General features: G+C 38.2%; 1 protein-coding gene across 6 annotated transcripts in view; it reads right to left on the bottom strand.

The window, feature by feature from the left end:
- Positions 1-689: 689 nt before the first annotated feature.
- Positions 690-15,873, bottom strand: part of LOC124177546 (facilitated trehalose transporter Tret1-like) — a 75,154-nt gene continuing 59,970 nt past the window's right edge. Inside the window, exons 2-6 of one of the 6 annotated variants that reach the window (XM_046560028.1) lie at positions 8,066-8,188; positions 6,139-6,210; positions 4,847-4,986; positions 4,203-4,351; positions 690-3,516 (exon numbers count right to left, since the gene is read on the bottom strand). In XM_046560028.1, the coding sequence (XP_046415984.1) occupies positions 3,442-3,516; positions 4,203-4,351; positions 4,847-4,986; positions 6,139-6,210; positions 8,066-8,188 (559 nt within the window). In that variant the 3' untranslated portion in view covers positions 690-3,441. The remainder of the gene's footprint in view (positions 3,517-4,202; positions 4,352-4,846; positions 4,987-6,138; positions 6,211-8,065; positions 8,189-15,873) is intronic. The other 5 variants (XM_046560026.1, XM_046560027.1, XM_046560030.1 and 2 more) reach the window with 5 other exon arrangements.

The following is a 15,873-nucleotide window of genomic DNA, read 5'->3' as shown; positions in this document are numbered from 1 at the left end:
CTTAAAGTAAATTGGTACTATATTGCTGGTAGTATAGTTCAAGTGTACGAAACAGGTTACATTAACAGCGATCTCTTCTGTGCTTGGCTGAAGCATTTTACTGATACCGTTTTCCGTACGCGTGGAAAGGTAAAAAAAATTCCGCTACAGAACGGAATTCCGTATGTCTCGTTGCAACTGCGAGACACCGATTTTGCTACAACCTCCCAACGAATTGTAGGAAATTTAGAAGCAAAATATTCTTGTTCAGACTGCCACGCTTTTTAGCATTGTTATAAATTTAGACTTGTACACCCTATGTAAGTAGACGTATTTAAATATATAATATAGTTCTGAATCGTCGGATTATTATATATAATGTATAATTCCAAGGCGTCGGTTATTTCATGTAATTATATAACGTTGATAACAACGAGTCACGTTTAACGATTAGCAATGAATTTGTAGTCAATTGTGTTTTTAGCACACACACACACATATATAATGCGTATACTCAATTTCTCAGAATATACGGTCTAACCGATACCGCAACTTTTATATTATCACGAATTATCCCTTATTTTGAATGACGAGGCTGTTGTAAACCATATCCAATATGTTCGGTCTGCTGAGTGGATCCTATTGTTTGTACTCTAATCTGGAGTTTTTTTTTTCTTCGCACAGTTGTACGAATATTAAATGAAATTATATAATTTTTGAATAATTTTATTATCAACTGTAATACATGTACAATAATATGATAACTTGGTACTTTACAACAACAATAATAATAATAATAATAATAGTAATAAGGGAATTTGTGTAGCGGTTTCATGTGTACTTTGTTTTATATGTATATATATACATACATATATATATATATATATATGTATATATAATAATATGTATACATATAATATATTACAGTATCAGTATTCAAAGTATAATTATCAATACACAAGGTTATACGTATAAAAGTTGACGTGTAATTCATTCTCTTACATCCCCATATTTGCAAAATTATGCACGACAAATTCGACACATTTTGTGTATGTTTCATTCACCCTGCCGTTTCGTTGAACGGATCCATTCACCCTGCAGACAACGAGAAGCCAAAAAGTATCTGTTTTATCGAGCTGTTTTACGTCGTAAAATAATGAAACATCCGATTCCTCATTCAGGCATTATTTTACGCTTTCCAAAACGTCGCGGGCTGATAAAGCGTAAATCCCCGTAACTGGATTGAGTAGGAATCTGTCACGTAACAATTTCCAACTTCTAAGTTAATCTTTGGCGAATAGCACCTTGAGAATAATTATTCCTTCAGCATTTGGCTTCGTGCTTTCTTTAATATTAAAACTCTTTGTGAACTTTTGTTTTGTATTATTCTCCTAAAGTTACAGTGATCGAAGAGTAGGTTTGTTTCTTAAATTAGAGCGTTAGTCGCAAATTCTTATCGAACTCTATCTGTATATTTTCATTACAGAGGAAAAAGTATGGATTCTAGATAAACTTCTATGATTGGTGCGTAATGTTTAGTTTTCAACGATTTTTCTGATTCTTTTATCCGACGAATTCTCGATTAATCCACTTTTCAGGGAATCATCTGATTAAAAAAAAAATCGCTTGAAAACAATTGATTCGTGTATAGAAGAATTTTAGAGACTTTCGAGAAAGTTTCAGCAAATCGTACAAAAATAATTAATTCTATTCTAACACCTAATACATGTATCCAATATTTATATCGGTGTTTGAAAAGATGAATTAAGACTCTAATTGAATTTTTCTGAAAATCTTGAAAATTCCTCTATAGCCTAAAAGTTTTGAAAAATCGAAATATCCTTCACATTTCCATATAAAAGAAAAAAATTGGTACATTTACAGAGTTTTATTTCCAGGATATTAGTCAATGAAACAGAGATTCGGAGAATTTGATCCGTAATTTCGAAATTGAGAAATGAGATTAGTTTACGAAAAATAAAAAAAAAACGCATCTATAAAAATACTATCTTGCCAAACTCATTGAAACAACACTTTTAGCCGGTGCGAATAATTCACCAGTGTAGAGTTTAAGGAGTTTGTACTATCAATACTTGTCTGATGATTTTAGTAGAAGACAGTCGCAGTTCAAGCATCCATGAAACTATTACACTTATAAACTACAGTGCTTCCCTCAGTATATAAATAATATAGGCTAAAATTCTGAACAAGAGCTTTGATATCGATTATTCATTTTAAACCGCCATAAAACAGTGAAAATTTAAGTAGGGTCGTTCAATTTTATTCTGTGCGATGAATCGCCTTGCTCTCAATATTATTCTCTAGTCCCGCTATGATAATTTTTTCCGTGATATTATTGTTGTTCAATATTCAATTCTTTAAGATTGCACCGATATTGGTTTCGATCAAAAAATAGCTTTACCGAATTGACTATCGAGTTAGAAGTAATCTAGTTCAACGAAATTGTGAAAAATAGTTTGTCAAACAAAATTAGTTATCGTGGAGTGAAATTTAACGATTCTAAGAACTTATTCTTATAAACAGTTTGGCATGCAAAATCGTAATCCAAGCTCTTGTTTAGAACTTAGGTCTTTTTTTTTCCATTTCTTGTATTACGTCCCAGCCGCTAATGACTCCCACACCCTCTCTGTACCGTAACTTTTCGACGCGGCGTGCAATTAACATAAGAGAGTTTCAAATGCTCATAGCATAGCTTAAAGATCCATATCGATCCAGATACGGTCACCATCTCAGTGTGCCATGGTCTTCCACCGACAATCTCTATACAACGTACCATTCGTTATTTCGCAACCAAGCTTACATTCGTGTTGTACTATGCAGTACATTGTATAATTTTCATTCTCAACTTGCAACTTCAACTTCAACCCATAAAATAGACCACATGTAATTAGATTGGATCAGACCGCATTGAGAATGTAATAATTTGACGAAGACTCGACGTGTAACCGTCTCGTAATAAATTACCAAAAGAGTATTGATTTTCAAACCTATAACCTCCTTAAGGATCAACACCAGCACCTGACAAAACTACTGCGCAGTAATTACCACTTCCATTCCACCTGTATTCGTAAAGGTCGTTCTCACTACGTGTGACTAAAAATTTTCCTCGCCCTCGCGAGTCGTAGAAACAAACCCTTTGGCCCATTTTTTTTTTTTTTTTTTCCATAGAAATTCATCCCGCGCCGGTGTCGGCTCGACTTTCTCTCACCCTTACGCGCACCCCTCTCAACGTACAATAATGTACAAACATACATGCCTCGAGGCGAATTATCACGTCTAGGTGCTCCACTCGACGTCTCGGCTCCGCTTCCTTCAAAGGCTCGAGCCTCCTCGTCGTCGAGATCTCGTACCGGACTATGAAAGTGTGGCTATCTGACACGTCCTCTGCTCGGGTTCGCTGTCCTCGTCTGATTCGCTGGCCCAGGAGGGCTGCCGCTCCTGTCACATCTCCCCGTCACTCTCGACCATCCGATTGGTCGAACCGGGGACTCCGTCGTCCAGCACCTCCGTCACCTTCTCGATCGCGAAATTCAAGTTACATTATTAAACTATCGGGGGGTGAAACGAGGGAAAACGCTTATCGATTTCTCACTATCAGCTATACACCAGGATTCGAACTGGGTAACAGATTTTGAGTGAAATGTCCAAGTACTACGAAAGAACAATAAGTTTTCCGAACGAAAGTTTGACGCTTTTGTGGGAGGCGTGAGATGGTTCTTTTGTTAAGAACCTGATTAAAACTAAGTAATAATTACAGGATATTTATCTTTATACCAAATAATGCAAAAGCTTCAATTTGGTGATTTAGATGCCTACATTGGACTGCAACCTATGATAATCCTGAGTCTTTGAAATTTATTATAGAATTATTCTTTTGTTGGGTTCGTCTTAATGAAGTCAGCCGTGACTTTATGCAATAAAAGCCCCTGATTATTTTTTACAGCATTTGAGCACCGTGGATAAAAATTGTCTCGATCCGTCTTCGACAAATTCATCATTATTTTGTCATAATTTATAAAAAAAAAACAAATTCTTGGGTACAACGGACCTCGACCAAAAAATGATAAAAACGAATTCCTTTCAGCAAATTTTTAAGGCAGTCCATCGTGTCCCCGTTCCGCCGATGTATCAAATAGTATCTCCCGGAAACGCGTTATTGGATTCTTCTCCTTAGCGAACTCATAAAACGGCATTATACTTACCAGGACATCTTCGAACCGATCGTAGCTTTCTGGCCGCGTATTGAGCAGACTCTCCCCCACGCAATCTGCACCCCCGCTGAGCTGACTTCCACGCCGCGATAAGGCGCTGGATAGTATGTGGAGTAACGAGAGTACAGCTAGCAAAGCAGCTGGAACCAAGCCAATCACAATCGGTATCTGGAGTTCCAGTCAACGTTCAGTCTGGGCGGAGTAAATCACCCTTTATATATAAATAGCATTTGCAGCATATCTGTATAGGTATAAACCTGTTGCGTGATTTAATTGTAAACGAAAAATTTAAATACAATTGACAAGTTCAAGTACTTTGAAATAAATAATGTATTACTGTTATAACGACTGATTAAACTTTTTCATTCGTCAGTTTGATTTTATAAAGTTCAAAAAGTATCTGGAAAATCTGGAAACTTTAAAAAATTTTACAATATAAGTAAATGGCGACCCTGATTCCGTCGTCATAATTCCATCACGTTTTCTGTTCATTATCAATATATTACCTGCAGTTGAATGTGCAGCATTTGGAGTTATAAAGCTCTCATTTATATCTCATAGGGAGCGACTCAAATCTCCTTTGCAATTGAGAGCAATTATTTTTTATACCTTATAATTTAGAAACGGAAGCGTACCAGCAACAAATGATAACCATAGCCTGTGCGGTTTCCATGCCAAAATGCAGGATAGCGGTAGATAGAAAATGGCTCTCCGCCATCCCCCGGTTATGGCAAGAACTCCGGACCAGCAACCCCAGCAGAGAGAATCGTCATTTCTATAAAAAAAAAAAAAAAAAAATAAACGAAAATCAACAAATTTCAGACCATTCGCCACTTTATTTTAAAGATTGATAAGCAAGAAGCGCAGTTTTCACCAAGTAAACTTAGATAATGGTACTCGCTGCACACCTTAAAGTCTTGTTTAGTGTAACATTAATCAGATATGATGTGAAAATTACACAATTTGTAATGTATAATACAACCGACTGTTCGTAATTGAATTGAAACTTGCGAGTCAGTCAGATTTAACGGGTGTCACAAATTGTAGATTCTGGTAACATGAGACGTCTGGCAGCTGATTACCTCACCTTGACGAAGATTCACTCAAATCAGTCACTTTGGTTTCCGAGGCCGGTTGTCGGGTGTATTTAAGTTGAACTTAGTTCCTCGACTATGTATACAGTCGAGTTGTTCGCGCGTAAATTCTACCGTATTAATTCCACCGTACAAAGTTCACCTACGTACACGAGAAGTTAGTCGCGAGTGCGTAAGACCAGAAGTAGTTTAAGCTCCCGGGGCTTCTATAACCCATTCGGACAAAACAGCCCCCAGCCTCTGTCCCTGCCTATTGAAATACCCCCCTTTATCGGCCCTCGCGAATTCTTCCCGGTTTAGTTGCGTAAGACGCGTCGCTATAAGCCGACAAAGGGATAAACTCTCCCTAATTTCCCGCCTCTCTCTCCCTCTCTCTCTCTCTCTCGATCTCCGAGTAAACTGTATTTTGGTATCCAATCAACGCTAACCCGTTTTCCCGATGGGATCGGGAAACGCAGTGATTATGTCTGATTGGCTAATTGCGGGCTTTCGCCCGTTCCGATATCCGCCTGCTTCAATGGGCTCGATTTCCCGATGAAAATTGGAATTGCCGGTATGCTAAACCGTGCCGCGAACTTGCCGAATACTCCCGAATTTTTCCCGCCCCTAAACCAGAAAACGTCGCACCGATTCATCTCCGTCTGTCAGTGAACGAAGACTTATTACACCCAATTACAGTTACAAAATGTTCACAAGGAAGGAACAAACTCGCCGATAAACACTCCGCATGTGTCTCAGGTGAACAAGAAACTTCAACTTGCTGCCGCAGTTTCCCAGCGGTATAAATCTTCTTACCCGTTCCTTACATCGTGCGATTTCAGTAATGTACTTGCCTGATGCAAACTTGGATGAATAGCGACACCGCCCACGTGATTTCCATGAAAAAAATCACCACCGATGCCGCGCTGAAAGAAGAACGAAATTTTAATATTGTGACGCGGGAGTGAAATTTAACGAAATTTTAATCGTTGAACACGTTAATTACCGTTCAACGGTCTACCTGTTATCAAAAGAAATATTTTCTTTGCCCTGAATAGAAATCCGTTTACGCGACTTGGCGAAAAACTCAAACTCCGTTTGAAAATGCCCGTAAAAATTTTTTCGAGGCGCACAAACCAAACAATCAAACTCAACGTAAATTGTTCGCTGAGAATGTGAATCAATATCTTGCTGTAGAAACTGTGAAAGCTGTGCAAGAAATTATGAAAGTGTATTTTTAAATGGATAATTTTATATCTTTTCGGTACGAACGATGCAATTATGAAGCAAGGCATTACTTTCGGGTAACATGAAACAGCTTTGGTGATACGAGTGGATCCTCAATTTTTCTCACAACACATTTTGGGAAAGACAATTTCTTCTAATTCAACGTTTTTAGGTATATACATTACCTATACATTTTCGAATTTACTGATACGAGAAATTTTGAATAATTGAAGAGTTTTGATTTGTTTTTAACTTTTGCCTAATTTACTCGTGACACACCTTTACCAACGAGTACGGTAAAAGAAATGTATGATTTTGTAATCTTCTGAGAAAATTCGTGCAGAAGTAACTGTGTTTCCGCAAGATCGCGTCGTTGGACTCGAAGATTTTTGGCTGAAGGTATCGGATATCTGTAGCAGATGTTATTGGCATACTTGTATCTTGTATAGAAAGAAAATATAATCGCATGGATAGAAAAGCTAAAAATTGTACTTCGTATATCGCCCACTTTAATCCACTCGAAGAAATACCTAACCGATACTCAATTCCGATATGTATACAGCGAGACAATATTACGATCCAATGAAACCGTATCACGCAGTTCAATATTTCATTTATAAAAATGTGCCAGCATTTATGAACCGTCGAAGTATAAATATTAAATTATGTATACAACTTCCCACGCAATCCGAGCTCCAGGGAATTATCCGTCGAAAATTGGCATCACTTTTTGCTTACTACCATGGCATACGAAGGTTTTCGAATAAATTTACTTTCATTCATTCATCACCTTTGTTTTTGGTCTCATCATTTGGTATGTCGATAAAAAAAAAAAAAAACGAGTCTCTGCTTTTGAAGTTAGTTTTAATAATTTGATTCAATGATAATATAATTAATTTAATGATTAGTGATCTGCAGATTCTCTCTTAGTGCGTGAATTCTTATTTTGGAAAAAATCGGCAACAGTGTCGTAAAATTTCCGTAAGTCATGATTTAATTTTCTTATTTATAACTAAAAATAAGACGAGAAGCGTAGTAAGGAAAGAATTGAGCCAAATCGGAGGTGGATGAATCTGGTGTAATCCCTAGTGTCAGAATAATTTATACACAATTCACCACGTCGTGTTTCCCATGCAGCCTTATATAACGAGGCTTAAAATCGCATCTGAGGAAATTAATCTCGTTAAATTACGCGCACGTTTCTAGCTGTCAGTATATACGAAGTGAATTTATTTGCGAACCGTGCAAATTTATCACATTTTCCCAATCATTTACCCGCAAGGTTTCAGGATCGTGATTCACGCGAGGTCTGTCACAATTTGGAATAATAGTTGACTCGTAATTTGAAATTATTCTCATCGTTGTACGTAGAATAAATCGAAATTATACCCCCGCGTATTTCGAATATTGAATTTTTCATTTTTGCTGATTGACTGGAGTAATTTCGTGGTTAGAATTCGGGTTAATTTATCTTCTGGTAGCGTTGAACTGTGAGCTTAAATTGCGCGAGTGACGGTGCAGAGAGTTTTCGTTTGAAATGATAAAAATACGTACAAATTTCTGTAATAAACTTTTATTTGCACTCGGCTGAAATAGATTACGTGAAATTCTCTCACGTGACATAAAATCCCATCACGTGCTGATGATAGGCAACATCCACTCCAACACCGCAGACAACTGAAACAGACAGATTGAAAAATAGAAATAATTAAACAGGGCTAAATCACGTTTAGAATACGGTTTCTAAAGTTTTTTTAATGATTGCTGTCTATATTTGAAACCATATATTCGTATAGTAGTGGCAGGCTCTATTCTATCTAAACTATTGTCACCCTCGTGCTTTAATAGAAATATACGCTATTGTTATTTAAATAAATAACAACACACATTTATTTGCGTTCATCGTGTAAGATGAAGTAAGGATTTTGATACCTACACAGTGAAAAGATATTATTTAGTTTCGATATGTCCAGAATTTTTGAGTCTTGTCATTTTGTCGTTCAGTTTTAGTATTCAACGTTGAATACCGTGCGACGAAGCGATTTTTAAACATATTCTAACGAAATTGTTAACCTTCCAGCAATTGATTGAAGATATATGAAAAATAATTTAAGACGAAAACGAAGACGGAGACCACAGTTTTAGTTAGCAATTAACCTGTCGCACCTCATGTATAAAAAGTTAAATCACGCTTTTACAATTCAGTCTTAATTCAATCTGCGTCAAAGCCGGTTAACTTCGAAATTTCCTTAACAAGATCAAGATTGGTTTATCGATACGTAATTCGAGTTTGTCAACAATCGTTCGGAACTCGATTAATCTAGGAGAGAGAATTAGAAACTCGCATCTCGGCTTCTACGAGCATGGCAATAGGGTCGCGACACGGACAAATGAACTTCCCTCGGTTGTCAATTACCCAGCGTATACCTAACGATACATGCGAATGGTTACGAAAACGCTCACGTTTGATTTCCGGGTCTGCACACTTGTCAGAGAATTCACGTGTCCAGGAGGGCAAATGACTTATCACTGCAGGAAGCAGAGCTGGCTGAGCATTTTTCCTGCTGAGTTTGGTAATCCGTCTCTTTCGAAAATCGGATCAGATGTCTGAGCATTGTACTCTGAAGCCCCGAAGGTATAAAACGATATCTACTCGAATCAGATCAGCGTTTAACCAGTTCTAGAATTTAAGCGACCTCACTTTTCTCGAGGAAATCGACTTGGATCCTTGTTCTCCTGTCACATCATCAGACTGTAACCAGTATTCCGCAAATTGCGTTGGTGCAACACCTTCGGCTGAGGTGTAAATCAGGTCCTAACTCACAGTTCAGGGCTTGGCGCAATTACGTCAGCGTCCAGAGCTTGACCTAAGTAACCTTGTTACACTCGTGATGAATTTGTTGCTGAAAGTTTACCGCGAGGCGAGAGAAAGTGTTAGCAAATAACTTTGAACCCGAAGCGAATCTCTGCAAAGGCACAACTGTATCTTGGAATAACTGTAACAGTTTGTCCGGAAAGCAGCGGTTTTTTCGTTACTATAAATTCTTCTTGAATTGACGAAACCTTCTTATGTTATGTGACGTGCGATGCTTGCTCGGAGCTTTTTGCATCGGGAGGCTAGAAAAACTTTGTCAGCCGTATTACTGCAGCGGGAGAAATGTTACTATGTATACTAAACCTTTTCACCGAATTGAAGAGGTTGGTTGGCCAAATATCGATACTTTTTACCAATCTTATTACAAGATGCTCTTACGTTTAGTATGTATGAAATTGTTTTGCATTCGCAAGCTATGAATACCTTTTTAAACATACAAAAGTAGAATACACTGGAATTACAAACAATAGTTTAGATACATAGATGCTTCATTTAAAGTGGTTCAAAATGGTTGAAAATTTGGTAGACTATTTCGCTTTCAGTCTACGATGGATCATTTTATTAGGAAGATTATTTTCTTTGAAGTTACTCTAATAGATTTTCATTCTTCTCTAGGACTTGATTCAATATTGCCATTTGTCGATCATAATTAGTGTCGGTGCAGTGTTGTAAGACCAAACGTTCAACAATATCGACATGATGAAAAAACGAGTCTTGGCACGAACGTGCAGAAAATCGTTTCCCGAATAAAACGAGCCATCAATGAGTAAAATCAAACGAATTTAGACTAAATTTTGAACGATTTCTAGGTGATTTGAAATAAAACACCAAAATTGAAGCTCTTACTTATAATCGCAGTATTTTCTGTTTTTCCACATGAAGAGGTATAGGCTTGCGAATATAATAATTTGATAATGAGTGAATGCAGGATTATCTCGTAACAAAATTAATAAAGAGTATCAATTTTCCTCCGTAACCAACGCTCCTATTTAATGGAACACTCGACCGGTCACGCATTTGTTCGGCAATTTCTAACCGACCTCCACATCTCGCGCGAATACTTTATCTCAATGATAGGCTGAGCACGTATAAACAGGACCAAACAACGTGCCAAATTGTCATGTACTATATACGAAGCTGGTTGCCGGGGTGAAAAAGGAAGAAGCCTCGACGCCGCGGAGCGGTCGCGTTTTCGTTACTTACTCGACTCTACTCTACTTCACTCCCCGTGACTGGTATATAAAAGCGTGTGGCGTTGCTGCGAGCCACTCTCTCTTACACCAGGAAATGTTTTATTCAAGAAACAAAATCGCGAAAGTTTAATAAAAGAGAAAATCACCCTTGCCGCGAGCTTATGCGGGGGGGATGAAACCAAAAAGACGTACGAGGTTCGAGCTCTCGGCGAAATGCGATGTACAGACGTCATGTATTCGTATTATACCGACGTATGTAGAAGGGAACGAATATGACGGAGGAGGATAACGTGTACGAAACTCTTGCGTGTCGAATTTTTCAAGTTTAAAAACCGAAATCCTCCGCGAAGCCCTCGAAGCTTTTTTTCTAAATTACATGTCCATTGCAAAATATGTACAAATTTCATTTCATATTCATTTCTAGTTGTATGGTACATACATTATGGGCCAGCTGTCATACCCAGAGGGAAATTATACGGCTCCGTAACTACATATAAAATTCTAAAAGTTATTACGGAAGCTGAAGGTTCCAACAGGTGATTAGAAAGTGGTAATAAGCAACGTTGAGCGAACTGTCATTACTTTTCTCAGTGCTTCTGGTGCACGTGATCCTGCTGTGGGGTTCATTGTTATGTACATACATATACATGTAACGGGTAAATGAAAAAGAAAAAAAAAAAAATAACATAAAAAGGGAGCCGTGTAAACCAGACACGAACCGAGCATAAAGTTTTGAAGCACACGACACGGGTGGACTTGAAACTTTTCATGGAGTTGTTGGTTGAATATTTTTTAATCGAAAGTCGCATGAGTTTCACGTGCCACACACTGAAACACGACGATAGTATAAAGTCACAGGTTTGTTGATAGACTACATGTGTGTATAATGTATATGCTACTCAAATTTTCATCAACAGATATTGACAATAGCTGGAGGAGAACTTGCTGAGTTTTATAATGCATGAGTGTCCTGCAGATTCATCCCTTGCGTATGAGAAGAGAGTGAAGACCCAAGTTTTATCCGAAAAATAAAACAAAAACAAACATTTCATTGTTTTTTCTTTTGCATTTAAATTCAGATCCGAAATCATTTCAAAACAGAAATAGCATAAAATATGACGCATGATTTTTACAGTCCATTGCGTTAAGGTGGAAATAAAGAGAACGTGTTCGTTTTTAGGGATGGTTTGGCTTTTCTGTTTCGCGGCTAGCAGGGATTTGGTACAGCTCCTTTTCACACAATAATCTTGTCGGTATTAATATCAGAGCGTTTTAATCAAGGTTGATCAATTATGCAGTTTTATGTTAACAAAGCTTCGAGTGTACCGCCTAATAATGATGTAAAAAAGCTTGGAGAATTATGTTGAAAATTTTTATCGTCGACTTTTAGACGAAATCGCGACTTCTAATGATCAATTCTCTTGTGCTCGGTTTCGTCATTATATGTATAAATGTACCAAGAAGTGCCAATTGACTTAGCACGTTGCGTTGATGCCGTTCAATTTCTAAAAGCTAAAATTGGTGTAGCTAGTACAGTTTGATGACACGTGCGCGTATAAAATGATGAAAATGAAGTTACGGATTGTGGCTTACGCGGTCATACCGATCCCACCTTTTATAATAACAGCAAATTATTTTACTCATTTTCCAACCGTCTGCAGAAGAGAATTGGGGAGAGGGTCGATTTTCTCGTACAATTAACGCGTCACCGAAAAAAGCTCATCGAAAATACGGTGAGTGTGAATTATCTCTTTTTTCAAACCATAACGAGGGTTGATTAACGTCGAAAATTCACGTATTATTAAAATTTTGAAGTATGAATAATTACACGGGCAGCAAAGACGTGCACGCTAAGAAAATTCTCATTTGTTTGTACAGTTACTAGAAGATTCTTGTAAAATGACCACAATCAAAAAAAATGCAAACACGTACTCGATTTTCTGGTTTTGTACTCCGAACTGTATATATTTTTCGCTCACGAAAAAAAACCATAACTTTAAATCTCTTTCATAAATAATAAAAATAATCGTGTTGCAAGAGAATTCTTGCCAATCGTGGTTCAATGATGTAATCTCAAAATATACATCATATCGTAACTTTGATCTCGTTTAAAACGTAATCGCGTCCTCCGATCAAGCAATACTCAATTCAGATTTCCGGGACCCTTCGCAGTATAACCTTTGACCATTATGTAGCAGAGCGCTTGATGTCTGCAGATAGGAATTTAATCGAATCCTTCGAAGTGCGCACGACGATGTCTTCGAAATCTCCGTTAATAAAGAAGGTGAAATGATAAACGAATTCCAAGTGTTGGCTTCGATTTCTTGCTACTCTGCAGTTTCTCAAGTAAACAGAACAAATCTGTACACTCAGAGAGATTTTCCGCTCTGATTGCTGTACAGAGTCCTCAACTATTTCCATTTTTCAGCGTATAAGCCCAAAAAATACATAATACACTTCTGGGATACAAGATAAAAATGAGTTTGTTCGTAACCGTAACCACAAAATCCAGTACGTGTTGCTATTCTTTTTAACCATGATCTCTCGTGCTGCATTTTCTTACAATCATTGTGATTATTTAATACTGGTGCAAAAACAAATTTATTACAACGCGTCGCTTATTTAGCTAAAAAAATTTAGCGAACTCAACAAACCCAATAATAATATAGCGATATCCGAAAAATTTAGTGTTAACAACCGGAATCACTCTAAACAATTATTAATTAATTGTACCACATTTTAGTTATGTCATATCACGGTTTAATGACTATTACACAACAAATGATAGTGTTCGCAGTGCAAACGCCTCTTCGAGAAGTGTCCAACTTGTCCGGGCTGCAGCCACGGGCTTGAAATAAGATTCTCGGCATTTATTTACCGACGGGAAATCCGGAATGGCATTTGCTCGTTGTCAGCGAGTATTGTTTCGTCGGATTAGCAATTAGCCCGCCTCTCCAGAACCCTCGGGAGCAGGAGCGGCCATCGAGCTTGAATTTACTGATTTCCTGCTACCCGAAGACGACGCCGCGAACACGTCGCTGCATTAATTGATCGCCGTTTGTTCTGGACTCCATCTCCATATCTACATATGCTTGAGATAATCCCTAGCTCAATTGTAAGCACGTATAATACACGGAGTAGGATTATTTCGGAGCTTGGCGGGAGTCATTTCACAAGCATATCCTGCCACCTGCCCTGAGATTCTCCTTGCGGAAAGTTCTTATAATGGTACATGATACAGTCTATTTACCGTTTCAAGTCAAAGCAATTATCGTCGACGAATCGTGGTTTTTTCAATTAGGATTTGTCGCTTCAACCCTTCATTCAAAAATCCATTCAGAATATAATCATTTCCAGGTGTAACGATTGGGGATATTAACGACATGAAGTGTGGTCTTGGAAACCCGAGATATATTTACTTTTTTATCAAAAGCATATGTTTTTTTTTAAATCATTCAGATGGAATGATAATGAGAACACAACTGTTTAATCTTAGTATTGAATCTTTTCATTGACGTGGTTTTTTTTCTATAACACCATACATACCAAGGTCGTATAAATCCAAAATTTTCACTCCGAATGATCATCGTCTATCGAGGTTGATGAAAATGTCCGTCCCTTCGTACGATTCGACGTGTAAAATGACATTAATACTTGATACCTACATCTGTCAGTCTGTTACAAAACTGCGACAGCTCGGAGTATATTCTCGGCACACTAAGGAGGTATTCCAGAGATGAAATATTCATTGGCTGTCACCCGAGGAGGAAGGTGTGCCTAGTCACATCTCGAAGACGGTTCAAGCAATCGGATATTGACCAAGAACCAGCGCAATATGAAGATACACGTACTTGCGAAGATAGTTAAGTTATATATATCATATACGCTTCTTGTATACGTATGTGTGTAAGTACATGCCGGAGCAGAGGAGGAAACAGCCTCGAGCGGAAACGAGCTCAGGGGGATTTACCGAGGTAAGGAAGCTAGAGGAAGAACATTCCTCACCGCAAACTGGAACCCGTGTAATTTGTTGCGCTTAAATGGTTCTTGGCGAATGGTCAAGTTATCATACAAATCTTTTTGGCTGTGTAGGAGCTCGAGAATGGAGTAATCATTGGATCCGTGGTTATATTACTCGCAATGCCGGAATTGACCATCAGACTTGGCAATTTTATCGGTAATTCAAACCATCGGGATATACCTTCGGAATTTAGCAATGCTTAATGAATTTGAACTCCGGTTCGCCCTTTGACTTCTGAACAAGTATAAAGGAGTCTAGAAAATGTGGGAGAAATGAATGGTTGGAATCGATAAATCCATCCAATGCATTCACCCTTGAACCCTCAACTCTCTCTCTCTCTCTCCGTCCCTCTCTGCAAGCATATCGCCAGTGGATTACGGTTTGATTGCCAGTAAGTGTGCTTGAAATGATCCCCCACTGATCTTCGTTGACCGAATATTATTCGCCTGCGGGGGCGAGTCGCAGTCAAGATCGATCAATATCCCCTTCAATATAGGAATGAATGTTTGATCGACGATCGGCGTGATATTGTAATTGGATGCATGGCAGCAAGAGCATTGTTTTAAAATATATCTTTCCCACTTACCCCAATTTGTGCCAACAAGTAATTAGTTCGAGGTAGCGGCTTAGGAAGCTTCTCTGTTAAGGATCAAGTATTTATTCGCTGCGCAGCTCATGTTCGCCGGTAAACGCCAACGGTTACTCAAATCCTGTTATCTAGCCGTGGTATAATTTAATGCAAGGTAATTTATCATTGTCCCGTAGCTTATGATTTGCTCACTGATGCGGGAGAGCCGTCTACCAGGTGGGATGTGACATTCTGCCAAAGTGTAACGCCTTTCATCCCTTCGCGGATGAATAATTTTCAAATTAAGGGACGGTAACGAATCGCGCGTTTAACCCAAACATACGCACAATGTCGGTACTTTGTTCACTCTTTCCATGAATTCCCGCCGTGACAATGATTGAAAATCACGGAAAAGCGAATAACGGTTACTAATCAAGGTCTAATGTTGTTGTTTAATTCCAGGCAGTCGAAACGAGTCACGCTTGCTGTGAATATATTTTCGAGGGCTTAACTGGAAAACAGCAAAGTGGAGAACTTTGACGATACCTTATCCCAAAATTATTCCTTCCCGTTCAACTGATTCCACGAATCTAGGTAATCGAAGTGGGTAGCTGTGTCCGTTCTCTTGGTTTCAGATTCGCTTTGGCCGAACATCGCTCCGAGGTTTCGCTCGTTTATTGTGTTGCACATAGACCGCTGAACTCG

This window comes from Neodiprion fabricii, chromosome 3, assembly GCF_021155785.1.
Source record: "Neodiprion fabricii isolate iyNeoFabr1 chromosome 3, iyNeoFabr1.1, whole genome shotgun sequence".
NCBI classification, from domain to species: Eukaryota; Metazoa; Arthropoda; class Insecta; order Hymenoptera; family Diprionidae; genus Neodiprion; species Neodiprion fabricii.
Note: the sequence above shows the minus strand (reverse complement) of the source record. Positions and strands in the feature narration are given on the sequence as shown.